Source organism: Dromaius novaehollandiae, chromosome 19, assembly GCF_036370855.1.
Source record: "Dromaius novaehollandiae isolate bDroNov1 chromosome 19, bDroNov1.hap1, whole genome shotgun sequence".
Lineage (NCBI taxonomy): Eukaryota > Metazoa > Chordata > Aves > Casuariiformes > Dromaiidae > Dromaius > Dromaius novaehollandiae.
In genome coordinates this window covers 3341932-3357781 of record NC_088116.1, presented here as the reverse complement: position 1 = coordinate 3357781, position 15850 = coordinate 3341932, and the positions used below count along the sequence as shown (strand labels likewise).

General features: G+C 36.0%; 1 protein-coding gene across 9 annotated transcripts in view; it reads right to left on the bottom strand.

Annotated features, from left to right (window-relative positions):
- The window catches only part of BCAS3 (BCAS3 microtubule associated cell migration factor), a 379129-nt gene that overhangs the window by 347915 nt on the left and 15364 nt on the right, over positions 1-15850 (bottom strand). For all 9 annotated transcript variants that reach the window (XM_064523127.1, XM_064523131.1, XM_064523134.1 and 6 more), the window contains 2 exons: positions 13555-13636; positions 1719-1791 (listed from right to left, as the gene is read on the bottom strand). In XM_064523127.1, coding sequence (XP_064379197.1) covers positions 1719-1791; positions 13555-13636 — 155 coding nt within the window. The remainder of the gene's footprint in view (positions 1-1718; positions 1792-13554; positions 13637-15850) is intronic.

Below are 15850 nucleotides of genomic sequence, written 5' to 3'. Positions count from 1 at the left end.
AATTGCAATGTAAACAAATGACCTATGAATTTATCAGAAGGGAATACAAGTGTAATACTTGAGTCAATTTACAACAAGAAATAATATATATTGCAAAACCACAACAAGTTAACTAGAGTCATGCGGAAAGTGCAAACTATCAAAGAACTCTTAACCTGAAAGCTGCTGACAAAAAACATAATTTGCAATAGCTCTTTCAAAAACAACTTACAATAAATAGCAAACACAGAAAAGTGTTTCAGAATCTTCTGGTGAAGGTTTACCACCAAAAGCAAACCAGTTCTTTATTAAATGGGAAAAAAGGGAGCCTGTAGCACAGTCACCTTTTTTTAATCATGTTCTAATCTTCCGATCTGAGCTGAAAGCCTGATTTAAAATTCTATTTTGTATTTGGAGATATTTAACAACTGACAGGTAGTAATACATACTGTTCCATTCATTTTGAAACCATACCTTTTTTTTTTTTTAATAATCTTTGCAGTCTTTCAAATTAACTCAGGAATACAACAGCGTAGAATGAATATAACGATCTTTATAGTTTGTGCATTTCTCAGATATATCTCAGTTTATGCAAGCGCATGAAGGAAAAATTATTCCAGCTAACATATCTTTTCACATAAAAATACTCTTGATTAAAAAGGAAAAATCCTACAAGAGCAAACTAGGCAGCACTGCAGCCCAGGTTACACACACACTTCAAAAAAGTTGTTGATAAGATTATAAATACTTAAGAAAAGAGACAAAAGACACTATAAACAGTTCTGCAAGTGGTAAACATATCAAAAGAAAGAAATTTCACTTCGCTACTCTGTAGGGATTGGTCTGGTTTGTTGATTTTGGGGTTTGGGTTGTCTTTTTTTTTTTTTTTTTTTTTAAACCTTTAAGGCAGGTAGCATTAACATTCTGGTTTAACACATTAATAATACATAGAGAAACGTCCTTTGGAAATTCATAGAGTTTATTTGCTAATCTTCATCCACACCCAGAGTGATTAAATTCTTAATTGGAAAAGGTGTGGCACAGAATGAGTCTTACTATTGTAAGATTTACTTCAACTGTTTAGCCTTTGAAACTGTGTAAAGGATTACCCTTGAAAAGCAATTATTTTCCTCTAGCTTTGGATATAAACCCTTAGCACTGTTGCATTCAACATATCTAACACAGAGACAAATTAGAACCTCTTTTTAAAAGAGGAGTGATACAACAGTACCATCAGGGGAGCACAAGACAAGACTGGTAACTCGTTTTCCTAACTCAGAAAAGTAGATTTAACATATATTTTCCTAATTAATAGTAGTGGTCATAACAGTGAGATTGTTTGGTGCTTTTAATTCATTTGGAATATGACCTCCTGCTTGAAGGCATCTTTCAATTTTTTTTTGACACAGGGAATTGTTTTTAGAGACTTCTCAATAATAATTTTGACCAAGATCAACATCAGAAAAGGCTAAACATAAAATTGTAATTGCATTAAGAGCAAAACAAACTCAAAACCTCTTCATCTATTCTACAGTCATTTTTTATTTTTTTAAAAAGCCTATGTCACATACAGATGTGTGCTGACACCCTGAAAAAAAGTTTAAGAGCACTTCATTGTGGTATCCCATAAGCAGGAAAGAAAAGGGGGGCGGAGGGAAGAACGCTTTAAAGAAGCAATTTTCTATTTTTAGATGACTTTGCAATCTATATATGTCTTCATTCATGAAAAGTGTTCTTACCCAGAAGATCCAATGCTTTTGCACACACCAAGAAGAGGCCTCTTCTCAGAAAAATTATCACATTTCTGAGCACCTAATAAAAGGGAAAGTTAAAAGAAAAAAATCACTATAAACTTACTTATTGTATGTGTAACATTTCAAGGTACATGTACATGTATTTTGGGGAAGGGGAGTTGTAGGGAGGAGACACACAATATACCAGAAGGATACTGACTACGCAAGGTAAAAATTCAACAGCCTCTGCAAGATTAATTATAAAAATGCAAATAACAGGCAGAGTCATGAACACTCGGAGAATTGTTCTTGAAAAAGACCAGAATGAGTAATGAAATGAATAGCAAAATTTGGCCAGGATTTTGGAGTTTTCTGCTCATTTCAGTTGTGGTCGCAGGTTCTGCATCTGTAAGAAGAGGCAAGTAACACTTGCCCACTTTCCAATGTTTCGTAAAAGGTGTTCTGAAATAAGGCTGTCACCAACACCGCACAGTTTTCACACTGTTTCCAATTTACTCCACTGAGGTCACACAGTACAAGAGAGTGGTTGTTTGCTCTCTAGTGTGTGACAAGCACTAGTGTTTGCCCAAAACATGGCCACGCTCAGAGCCCCTGTCACGTGCCTAAGAAAAAACACAATGAAATTCCCCAAAGCCTTCAAAACTTCCAAGTGATTTAAGCCTTTAAGGAAGCGACGTCCGCAAACTCCCAGTGAGATGCAGGCTGTGCGTCTATGCTGTTTGCTCAAAGCGAAAGCACGGCTCCGACAACACATCCAGTCTGCTTTGGAGATCAGCTTCGGCAGGTCACAACGGCATAGCCACAGCCACAGCGTCGTCCTCTGCCCAACAGCTTCCGAGACGGCTCCGTCCACGCTGGCTTTCACGTGCACCGCTACAGCTGGTGCCCAGAGCTAGACAATTAAAACCAGCTATTTTGTCTTCACAAATTGCAATCACACTTTGACTCCAGGCCCACCAAATTGTTAGACATCACACTTCTTAAAATGGGAATTTTAAAGCTTTGAAAACTTCACCTTATTGCTATGTAAACATAAATTAAAATATAATTGACTCAAAAAAAAAAAAATCTGTCTTACTTCTGAGCAATGTTTTACTGAGTTCCAGGATATGTTTCTACCTAATTACAACAACAGAAAAACAACACTACTGAATTTCCTCCGTTTTTGTTCAATTTTTACATTTCTAATTATCTTTTAGATACTTATATATTTTCCCCTTTTTAAACCAAACCCGTTGAGCTAAAAAAAAAAAAAGTTATATATTCTGTTCAAAATTTAATTCAGAAATAATGGTGTAGCTGCACTAAATTAATTATTCAGAAAGGTACAACAATTAACAATATACATCTTCACATAACAGTCTCTGTTAATTATTAATAACTCAGGTACATGCAATTAATTTATAACAAAAACTGTTCAGCACTCTCATCTATATGAGGATAAGTCTTCCCTCCTACACATTTGGGTATTTATAAAGTTAAATGGGTCACATCAATAATTTCACCATCAACAATAGGTTTACAAGTAACTTACAACAGACAAATGTATTTTCTTTTTATTCCTATTATTTCAAGGTCTTTTAAGGGTCACACCTGTACTGTATGTACTGACCTGTAAATTGATAAATGAAAGAAAAAGTCTTTTTAAGAATCTGGCAACCAATTTGTTTTCTTCAATACAAGTAACAGATGAACTTCATTTGTTTCTGTTCACCTAGCCAGTCTCTCTGCGTTAAGGTTGAAATGCTGACTACTAGGAGTTCTGACATTGATTTAAGCAGAGCCAGGATTTTACCTTGTGTATTTAACTATACTTTTTTTTAACCAAGATATATTAAAGACATTAATTCACATGTTTGTTTATGTCTAGTTCCAAGTTTAACAAGGAAAGGGGAAGGAAAGAGGCTTTAAAGGTATGGGCAGGAAACGATTGCACAAAACCATTAGGAATCTCAGTTGTTAATACCTACAAGTACGCATTTGCAAAATCTGTACAACAGGTACTTGAACTTTTGGTTTCAGACTGTACTGACCAAAGCCACCATTTAGAAATCCATTATTTATTTCAAATACACATTTTCAGAACGTAACTATTAATACGCTAGGAAAAAAACATTACTTTGAGGACTCTGCAGGGCATTAAATCAGGTTAATAGCAGTCCTGTTCATGAGATTGCAAAAAACAACATGTGTTGTTCTCTGCAATGCTTAATGGACTGAGCAACCCTTTCTAGTTCTGGGATAGAATTTAATCTTCCAAGTTACGGTGGATTAATTTTTATATTTAAAATTGTGTTTATTTGCATGTGCGATATACTGACGTTGTACACACCTGCTCCACACAGTGTTTAACAAAATGCAGTAGGATGATTGAAATGAAAAACAGCTAGCTAAATCCATCAAATATAAAAAGTATTGCAATCCTGTTGCAAAGTCTTTTTCTTAAACTCCTTTTATTCTAAATCCTTTTAATTCTGTCATATAACACTACAGCATTTATAAAAAGCTGAAAATCCTGACAAATCACACAATTAGAGTAATGAAAACTGCCTTTCCTGCCAACAAGGCACCTTATCTACAGCTCCATTTAGCTAAATGATATGTATGTTAAAAAAAAAATTCAGTTAGTGTACTTAAAAACCTGGGAAAAAAATCTCTGGGTAAAAGACATTTCATACAAATCAACTTTAGAACTTTTTATAAAGTCAAAAGGTTATCCACATGCATAGGCTCAAACCAGTTTACGTATTGTACTTCTGAAGCAGCTGTGAATAGATCTCTCGAGCCTACTAAGGCCTCTCAGTAATGCCAATAATAATAATAGTTAAAAAAAACTTAAGTAATAAAAGAACACTTTTTTGAAGAAAAAATGGAAACCCATTCATTTTCACAGGAACTCAAAAGGTACTCAAAACCATGGAAATGACTTGCATATCGAATAATAAAGTGTCTTTGTTTTCCTTGAGTAATAAATGCGCTATATAAAATGTCAAATTCTGACCTATTTAGCAGGTAGCATATATTCATTATGAAGTATGCTTTTCTGGTATATAATTCTACTGATTGAATTCCATCATGGCAATTTAATAATGCAATGAATCTCCTGCTCAGCTAGGTCCCCTCTTATTTCTTATCTGTTTCTTGAAAATTGCATTGCATTTGCAATTCTGCCCCACATCAGTCTAGTAGCCAAACACTACCTGGAAATGCATTAGGCAACACAGCTGGCATTCATCATGCATGGTTTTCATTCCTTGTCTCACTTCTTCCTTTCAGGGAAAAATTCTTTCTTCTTAAGATTTTTTAATCATCACCTCCATTTTGTGTCTGCTCTGTTGTGCATTTGTTATTGAATGGAAATGCAAAAAAGTGTACTTGCTACTTGAAACAGAAGTGAAGAGGTTTGAGTCAGTCCTAAAAATAATGTGTGAATTCTTTCCTCAGCTTCAGGCTAGTATCTATAAATGCTCTATTCCCTGCACAGATAAGCTCTAACCACAGTACTCAGCATCATTCCTGACCAGTGAAGCTGTGACTGCTGTCCTCATCCCAGGCCTTCACGTGCTCCTTTAGGATTAATGTTCTAGCCCATCACTGTTGCATTATTCTATCTCCTAGCATCACCCAGACATTTCAACTATCAAAATCCCTCTCTAATACATGCAACATCATACCAGTTTCCTACATCTCCCAAGAGTTATCAGCCTAGAAGCTGCTTCAATTCCAGTATAATCTCAGTATCTGCTGCCTCCTCCACCCTTTCCGTTTCTGAGACGGCAAGAAAGCAGAGCTGCAAGAAGCAACTGCAAGAATCAACAGGGCACAACAGGTGATTAGAGAGCATATCTTAGCAGCTCCTGACCACAGTGAGCAAAGGTATTTAGAGAACTGACATACAAATAAAGAGCTGTATAGGTTCAAGAGCTGAAGAGACCAGGATGAGCCCTAAACAGACAGGGAAGCAGCAAGGAGCTGCATTTGCTAGAGGAAGTTTTGGGGGTTTTTTTTCCTCAAATAGACATTGAAGTAACTGGCTTTGATTTTAATGGAGAATGCTACAATACCGGACCGAATCACTTCTAGCACACCCCTACAAGAAGTCCTTATACTTTACAATGGTTTGAAATTCAGTATAAACATTACAGATTTCTGGTCAAAGAGACAGAGCCATGCATGTTTACAGAAAGTTGTTTTTTTCTCCCTCAGAACACAGTAATTTTATTCTGAGTTAACAAAGTAGCTTCTATATGAAAACGGAAAAGATACCCTGAAACATTTGCTGTTGATCAGTGTTTTTAGAGTCACGCATTAACTGAGGAAAGAAAATACTATATTTTGATTTAATCCTGTTTGAAGAACATGAAGACGTATCAGTCTAGCATGGTGAAAATTTAAGGTCAATCAGTCTTAAACACTGACAAGATGTGGCCAGAATTGAAAAGATAGCATACAGGTCAGTCCACATATCTTCAAAGAAATCAGTATTTTAAAATGTAGTGCTCCAAAATTCCTCCCTATAATATCTACAAAAGCCTTGTTATGCTTGAGAATTCTATTCTGTAATTTCTACAGTCCACACACATTAACCTTCATTATACCGTAACAACCCACATAACAGTTAGAAAACACCAAAATTTAAAGGCACACCTGCATGATCCACTCACACCAACACAAATCTAGCTACAAACTGCTACTGCTTGTTCAGCTTGCAGAGCTAGTTTCTCTACTACACATACTACACAGTTATTTCAGCCTTGAGGGACTTTAACCGCTAAGCCACCCAAGTGGCTGAATATATACAAAACTCACATCTGCCTTCCTTTAGAAAGCAACCTAAATATTACAGCTCTTTTAAGTATACCTGCACATCAAGTTGAGTCAGCTTTTTGAGGCTCACAATTTATTTTACCAAATCAAAGACGTAAGAAATAGAGATAAATCTGCAATAGAATTTGAACTTTTGTCTCTTTCAGGTTTTCAAATGCAAAGCTACTCTGTATCCCAATTAATTTTAGCTTTTCAAGTTCATTCTAGCCTTCAACCTTTAGTCCATAAAAGCAATATTCGAATGGATAAATAAAAACTGTGCTAAGAGCAAAAGAAGGTTCTTGCTGGGATGTGGAATGGATCCAGCCACATCATTTTTACTTCTCAAGACTTACAGAATAATGATTTTGGTAGACAAAAAGAACTGCAACAATTGAAAAGGAAAATGATGGAAGAATTGAGGTTCCCCATCTAGAGAGGTGGTGAAAATAAGAACCCATATTGCACAAAGTGTAAATAATTAGACGAGTGTAACTAAATAGAGTCATTATGTACTGTGCAAGAGGAAACCCAAAGCAGAGAAACTTCAGCAGCAGTGAGAACATCACTAATTTGAATCACAAGCTGAAGGAGGCAGCAGTTAATACACCCTCATTTTTGCTTGGCTTTCTCACCATCATTAACTAATGTTACCAATTGTTTTTTCTCTTTCACAGAGAATGGTAGCTAAATTTAACTGCCAGAGTCTCAGCTTTGTTTTGTTTTACATCTATCACTTAATATTTTCTCCCTTCTAACAATGAAAGTCTCCAAACACATCTTTCTTTTGTACACTTGATACATCTGAACACAGAGAAATCCAGAACCCAGCAAACCAGGCACCTGTACACATATAAATAAGTACTAAATTCAATCACAGCATACAGATTTGAAAGTGGAGAGCTAGGTGTGTTAAGAAGCTGTGCCAACCAGATGGCTCAGCTGATAACGCAGAATGTGGCACACAAAATGCCAAGGCTTAGGTTTTTGGGATTCGTTCCCCCCCACCCACCCACCCCAGGACTGACAGCATCCAGACAGAGATGTTCTCTTATTCCAAGTACCAGCTATGCAACTTTATCTGCTCTCTTAAGCCTGAAAATTGATCATATGGTAAAATTTCAGTCTCCAAAAAGCCATTTATATTCCAAGCTATAGAGAATAATCAAAGCCATGTTCTACTGTTGAGGACAGCAAAGACTGAATTGGGATCAGAAGACATGAAGTTATTTCCTACTTATTCCAGGAATCATTTAAAGAGAAAGACCTGATTTTTGAAGCAGATGATTGTATGGAATTATTTCAATTAAAGGTTCCTTTCTTCGGGCCAGGGAAATCAGCTGGCTATGTTCTGATGTAATCGCATCACCGGCAGGGGGGAAGACCTGCTACATTTTTTGGATTACAGGCCCAAAAGGGAAAGGCACTCTGGGCTACACATGAAGATAAAAGCCAGATCAATCCCATTTGAACTAATGCACACATATACAGACACTCACCATATTTATGATGCAAGATCACACAATTCCAGTCCTACTACGAACAGGCAACTAGAGATTAATTTATGCTGAAAATTTGCATATCATCAGTTTCCAAACTTCATCAGCCCACTGGCAACAACCAAAAAACAAAACAATGTTTTGACAGTAACATAACATTCTGCAATCCTGCTGGCTCTTTTTTTTAAACTCTCTCCCCCACCCTCATAATCACAACCACCAGAGAGAACTCAGAGCAACAGGTTGACCAATAGTCTTGGCTTGAATACTGCATCTGCATTAATGCAGATTAATGCCCTTCTAGAATCCTTCCCTTCTTTAGTTACCACAAAAGATAAAAGCAATATTCTAGTGGATAAAGGAATTCCTGCAATTGGTATGCCTTATCTCCTCAGATTCTGTTAGGAGCCAATTAATTTTTCCCCCCCCACATTTAGTTGTCATAATTTAGCTCAGTACTAGCTGCGATTTCAATCATAAACAATGTCCACACTCTCTGATGTTCACTGTCCATAGCAATAGACATAACCAATTCCAGAAAATATTACACTCTAATAAATCCTTCAAGCTCACTGCTGTGCCGTGGCCAAAAGTATTTCCTCTAAATTATTTTCAGCATGCTATTCTCTTTTCTATGATAGTGCAAGAAGCATCTCGGACCCACTAAACACAAACAGTTTACAACTACCAAGGACAATTTTATAAAATATTTCATAGTTCCTATTCAACTGTAGCTAATAGCGCCTATTCGACTATTAAAAAGAGATTCAGTCTTTGCAGAGTCAAAGGAGTCCCTGTCTACCCCGAAACAGTGATTGAAAATGATTTTCAAGTGACCTGACAAATGCCCATTTTTTCAATCATTTGTGCCCGTTACCTCAAGACAAGGCAATGCATGCCAGCTGTGGTAGTGGAGGCCCATAACATTCACCTAGAACAGAATATTACTATGTAACTATGGAAAAGACTGACTGTAAAAATTCCTATGTACAATTACTTATTATTTAGCCACCTCAAGGGTAAACCTCAGGGAAACCAGAGACAGAAGTTTTCAGTAGTGGACTCCTGCCATTGAATCTTGCTGTCAAGAGAAACAACGTAGTCCTGCCACACTTTGTGGCAGAGAGCAAATGTATTCCGGTTTGCAGTCAGCTATTATATCTGCTTCTTACTAGCTAGATTTCTCTCCACTTCTGACCTTAAATTTTGTGATGGAAATACAGCAGGTTCACAGAGAATAGTAAACGCATACATTTTGGGGGGGGGGGGGGGGTTATTTGCAGACATCTCTCAATTATTTATGGACATCTTATCTAGGCTGCAGATTAACCGTGCCACAGACAAAAACATCAAAGTACTCCTATGCTGGGCCAGGTCTGGTCTTGCCTGGTTTATTAGCTCAGACAGAACCCTGCATGAACACTGCTGTGTCGCTGCCAGGCCAGAGCAGTTCCAGAAGCCATTTAACTGCTCTAGCGTGGCACAGAGCCTGAACTAATAAGCCTTGCTGGATCTGAGCTGGCGGTGTGCGAGGCCAGCTCCAGGTCTTGCACCACGTTCCTGTTACTGGGAGTGCTTAACCTGTTAAATCAGATTTGAGAAGGTCTCCTTTGCAATAAAGCCTGCATGAAATAACTCTTATTACACAATGCTTTATTATGCTATGAAGAACATGATGCAGCAGAGAATCTAACATCAAAGGACCACAGTATTTTTAGCAAAATAGTTGACAAACTATTAAGTTCTGCTGCTGTAAAGTCACCAAGTTAAAACCATGAGCTTTCCTTTCACACCTGGGAATGAGCTTCTTATCACAAACTAAGATCTGCTTCTAGGAACGTGCCAAATCCATCCACCAAGAGTCCCACTTTCAACAATTCCCTTTTTACAGCTTTACAGTAAAATAGCCTTTGAGCCTACTGATGGTAATCAGCTTCTCCTTCACAAATTCCTTTTATTTTGTTCAGAATCATTAAAGCTCATGTGTTAGTTATCTAAGGCTTCTTATTACAGCTTTACTTTTATCTGATTCCAGATATTGGTCAATGATACATTCATATACTTTTAATCAAAGATTTATTTAAACCAAGCCATGTAAAGAGAGACCAAAACATGTTTTTAAAAGGCTTGACTTAATTTAATATGAGCTAATTTGAATAGTTTTCTAATGTAACAACTATCATTGTCAAATGCTAAATATAAGCAATTTAGAGAAAGAGAATAACTGCTTGAAGAAGTTCATAAGCAGCGTAACTTACTAGATTGGAAAAAAAAAATCACAAAGCACTATTTTGCTATCAGAAAAAATAGAGCTTGAAGGTACTCTAATTCATTTCCTTCATATCCATTTACATTTTACTTCTCCCTTCTTCCTTTGGAGGGAAGGGGAGGCACAAACATTCACTATTTAATGACACAGAAGAGCAATTAACAATGGCTCAACACCATTTTGTCTATGATTATCTAGAAAAAAGCAGGTTGTTTCTCATCTAATATACAGCTGGTGAAATATTTCAAATGACTTTAACTTACACTGAAGTTTAATTCTTGCCTAGAGACCACAGCATCACGTTCCTCAATAAAACATAACCCTTATTACAGAACTGCATGTATTCATAGTTTGTATATTTTTCTGCTTAAGTAGACACTGGAACATGTCTCCGTTATCTCTAACTTTCTTCATTTACTTTCATTGAAATACTCGAAATGATTTTACATCATTATTTTTGTAACAATTTTAAAAGTTAGCTAGGCTATATTTTCCAGTTAAATAATGCATACTGTGCTAGCAAAATTTGTCATCCAGCAGAATTCTCAAAACCCTTAGTCACACTGGGAGTGCACTGCATTCACCCTGAAGGGAAACACAGCAACCATTTCAAAGTAGACATGCTCCAGAATAGCCTGCCCAGCTAAAGTTACAGGGAGAGTGAATAAGCAAAATGCTGCTGAAATTGAAAATAAGCTAGAACACTGTTTGATCTTAGGCTTTAGGAAGTCTAGAACCAGACCGTGAATGAGACTGTCAGTATAGTAACTTATTTTTTAAAAGTACTGGGGATAACTGTAAGCAAATGCGAATTGACCCACTTCTTGGAAAAGTCTTGTGTTTGAGTTGAAAAGTCTCAGTTTTTTAAAAGGATTTGCTTGTTTATGCATAGTTACTTAAATTTTGTAGCAAATTCTTCTGGGCGTTACTCAATTTCTGAAACAATACAGTTTAACAAATTAAGAAGCTTGTTTTAGAACTTGATAAAGTCATATCTAAGGAGCAGAAGAGAAAACGCACACAATCTGCACACAAGGAGACTGAAAAAAATCAATCACTAAACAGGTCAAACTGTCTGAATAAAGCTTAAATAAATTAGCAGAGACAGAACAAATTAAAAGCTAGTGCCACTCAATAAAATAAATTCTGCTTTCTGATTATGTTCATCAGAATGGAAAGGCACTCCTTTAAAATATCATTAAAAGCTGCAACTGCTACAACTGAAAGCATATAGTAGTAGGCTAGTTATATGATTATGCATTCTAAAAAATGCTTTAGAAAAAACATTTTTCTTCATAAATGAAATACAAGTAGATATGTCAGAAAAGACAGATGTCATTTTTTGGTTTTTGGGTTTTTTTTTTTGTTTCTTTGGTTTTTTTTAAAGTTCCTCCTTGTACAGGCTACATTACTTCGATCTACTACTTTTCACATTTTTGCATTATTTCATTTGCATTGTTTCAGCTTCAGCATGGATAAGACAAAACCATAATATCCTCCTTCTCAACAGTTTAGAGTTTTGAAAAGTTAGAAGGGCATCACATTATGAATAGACTATACAATGAACTGTAACTGAATTAATTTTAATAACTTCTAGATCTACTACTATCAGCCACTGCCTTGCTATACAGTGATTTTATTAAGGATCATAATATTTATCTACAGGCTACCTCAGTATAATCATCACAAGAACATAAATTGCTGGGGTTAAAAAGAAAAAAAAAAGAAAAAGAAAAACTCACTAGTTCTTTGCAAAAATTGTTTACAGGCCTGTATTTAGCAGACTAAGAAAAATCACAACACAGCTCTCCCAAGAGGATGCAAGTTTTCTTTAGTGTTCTTGACCAAAATTTTTCCTTCCCTCTAGAGCTGCATAGTGTTCCACTTTTCTTTGTGAGCACATTTGTCAGATATTTGTTTAATGCTTGAGAGCTAAAAAAATATATACTATTATAATTTAAGAGTCACTTTTCTAATAATGCAAATATACACTTGCTACTATCTTGTCAGGGTAACACACCTTTAAAAATGAATTAAACAATGATATTGTGAAAGCTGTAAATCAAGTTCCATTAATCATCTATATAGGCAAATTCCCCTTCAAAATTGTACTAGATGTGGTATGTCAAGTGAAAAGGATAACTTGGGGAATATAAGAGAAATAAAATAACTTAAGGGGATCCTAGGGACTATCTGCATTAATGTTTTAGTTTGGATCAGGAATGTACTTTTGAACTGAATCGTCCAGCCATCTCCCCGCCCCTTCCTGCGCTCTGGTCTTGAACAGCATCATCTGTGTAGCCTTGGTCTGTATAGTCTTGTATAGCCTATTTGGTCTTTACAGTCTTGAAGCACACAAACTAGATTCCTTTGGATGAAATTAAACTGGAAGACGCACTTCAGAAGTGCGCCTAATGTGCTCCAAACACTCTTGTGCCTTTACTCCATGGGACCAGAATACAGAGGTAGTCCAAAATAAAGCTGCCTGAAATGTATATAGTGGTGACATCAAGTCCTCAGCACCACTTCACTCTACAAATGCACTACCATTGGGTCATACTACTTGCTAAAGTAGACATAGATTTAGACTAGATGCAGTTGGAAAACCAAATCCTTCAGATATTTCAAAGCCTTATTTTAAAAAGGAACACCACAGGGTAAGAGCAGGCTCTATATCCTGTACCTGTGGTGTCTTCAAACATTGCCATACACCAAGCATGCTTTGCATCGTCTGTCTTCCCAGAAGAGGTGAAATAAGTAACTAAATAATAGAAATAAACAATAGGAGGAAAACGTGAAGTGTTCACTATATACACCCCAAAAAATTTAAGAAACCTAAAAACATCTTTAATAAAACTTTTATTATGTTAAGAGCAATGGATGGAATCACCTCTCAGTAGTATTTTATAGCTATAAATATCCAGAATAAACATTTCCAAAAAGAAGCGTTAAAATCGCTGGACTGATTGCTGAGCATGGATATATCTACTTATCTTCTAAAATACAGAGGAAGCTGTATCAAAGCCACAGGCTTAAGATGAAAATGGAGAAAGCACTGGATTATGGAGCAGAGGAGAAAAGAAACAAGTAATATTAGTAAAAAGCTACTATGAAGTGGTAATTTAGTCAAGCTAACAGTTTACAATAAATGAAAAAAATCTACAGAACAGGTTGTAACAAAGATTTGGACAAATATCTGTAAAGAAAAAGTTAAGCATAACTTTGCACCATACAAATATATACTTACTGATTTGTGGAGCTGGTAAGATTCGTGCCGCTCGAACTGGACCATGGCGGACAGAAAAGAGCTCCTGAGCTTCACCACTGATCTGCACAACATATGGATTGTGAACAATGTAAAAAATAATAATAATAGCATGTAATAATATATCTCTAAAAAAAAAAAGTTCTGTTCCATAGTCAGCTCATTCAAAAGCAAATTCCTGAACAGTCATCCTTTCTATAAAGTTCAAGCACTCAAATGCTCAACACGCAAACATTGAGAAAAGCAGACTTCTGGTTAGAAAAGGATATGCAATAGTGTAGAATAATAAATTCGTTTCTCCACTAAAAGTTGCTTAGTCATTAAAAAAATCCTGCAGTTTCATTATGGCAGTTGCTCTTTCACACAGCAGGTGAGACTCTTTACAGGCTAAGCACTGAATGTAACAGATACATACTGAGAACAGACCAATTCTCAAGCTTACAACTTCAGGCAGAAGTTTATTTTATTCTGAAATTCCCTTTTTCTTAACAGGCAATACCTCAGATGGGAGGGATATGCTAACAATGACATTTTTGCCCTACACACTTGACTATGGGCATTTTTTTTTCCAAAAAATTTTGTCAAATCTAGTAAAGAAACAGATTCCAAAACTAATTCAATCACTGTAACGCATTAACAGGAACGTAACTATACACAAAGTGTTCCAGAGTAAATGTCTGTGATCTAGCACTAGTATTACACAATCCACAGTAGCATATTGCACTAATTTAGCCAATTTTCTTAGTTTCCTTTTGATATGAAAACCCTATTTGTTGGGCTTGTTTTAAATAAGCAGTAACTTTGGTGGTAGGGAAAGACTGATAAGAAGCAACACAGGGTATGCCAGAAATAGTGAAGAGTTAGTATTCTCTCCACCCCCTTACCTAGTAATTTTCATCCCAGATCAGCCAGCTTAAATCAAAATGTAACAGTATATGAAATGTTTCATCTAAAAACTAAAGAAAGCATGCTTAGGTTAGAAAGACATTGCCTTTCAAGTCAGCCATCTCCATTTTCCTCAAAATGCAGAGACGTAAGTCTTGAATAACACAAATTACAGCAACGGAGATGATCTGCCTCTAGAAATGCAAGTCTAAGACTTGGATGAACGAGATACTATAGTACTATGCACTATTAATGACTACACGTTTTAGAAGAAACAAGACTTGCAGCTGACTGCTGATTAAAATCTAACAAATATTCAAGGAACCTGGAACGCAAACATTTGCGCTATATAGCATATGTTTTGAGAAAAACGCTGTCTAACCTGTGATTAAGAGCAGCAAATACTGGCTTTAAAAAACACAGAGAACCTGATATATTAGTACACTACATATTCTCCAGGTGTGAGAGTTATGTTTCAAAAATGGGGGGTGGGGTCAAACTAATTAAGGTTGTCACTAGTGGAAATCTTGAAAAGATTAAATCAGAAATATTTAAGAAGAATTTCCAGACTTCCTGTAAACGGTCAGTCAGAATGCATTTTCTTAACTGCCTAGTAATGGATCTGATATGGAACATCAAACTTCAGGAAAATGGCAAACATTATGAAGCCCATTTCCAAATAACCAACAACTTCAAACAGATGTAATGAGACTAAAAATGTAATCAACGTGTCGGCATAAAGATTACAGTACCAGAAGTGAACACAGTTTGAAACAAGGTTCTTATGAATCCATAAAACAAAAATCTAAGCTGACTTTTCGAAATGTCATTTTATAGTTGTTCCCATTTCTTTCTGCACTTCCACTCACAGATTTGAAAAGGTGAAATACTACTACTGTTTCACCAACAAATCAGGAGTATGGTACTTCAGACTCTCAGCTTATTTCCCGTCTTAACTCTGAGCCTCATTATTTATTATCATTGCTGTAGATAATGTGGGCAGAATAAAACTTATCCCATTAAAGCACAAGTCTTTAACAAAAATATTTTGAAAACACTGTATTTACTACAGAGCTAGTCCATCATTCTCTTAACAGTAAGCAAACACAGGATGCAGTGAACTGCTGCTTTTCTTTACTGAGCCTAGAATAAAAGTCAAGCTACACAAAGAAAATGTGTGGAAATACCATTCTTAGTCATTTTCCAGATTCGTGCAGACAGCTAGCAGTTCCACAGTGGTATTAATCAGCATTAATGTCAATGATTCAATCAGAATTATTCCTGATACACACAACCATTTTAAAGCCATAATCAATATGCAAACTGATCCTTTAGTCTATCCTGTTCTTATTTTACTAGGCAGATGTTCCAGTCATCACAGATTTTATTCTTC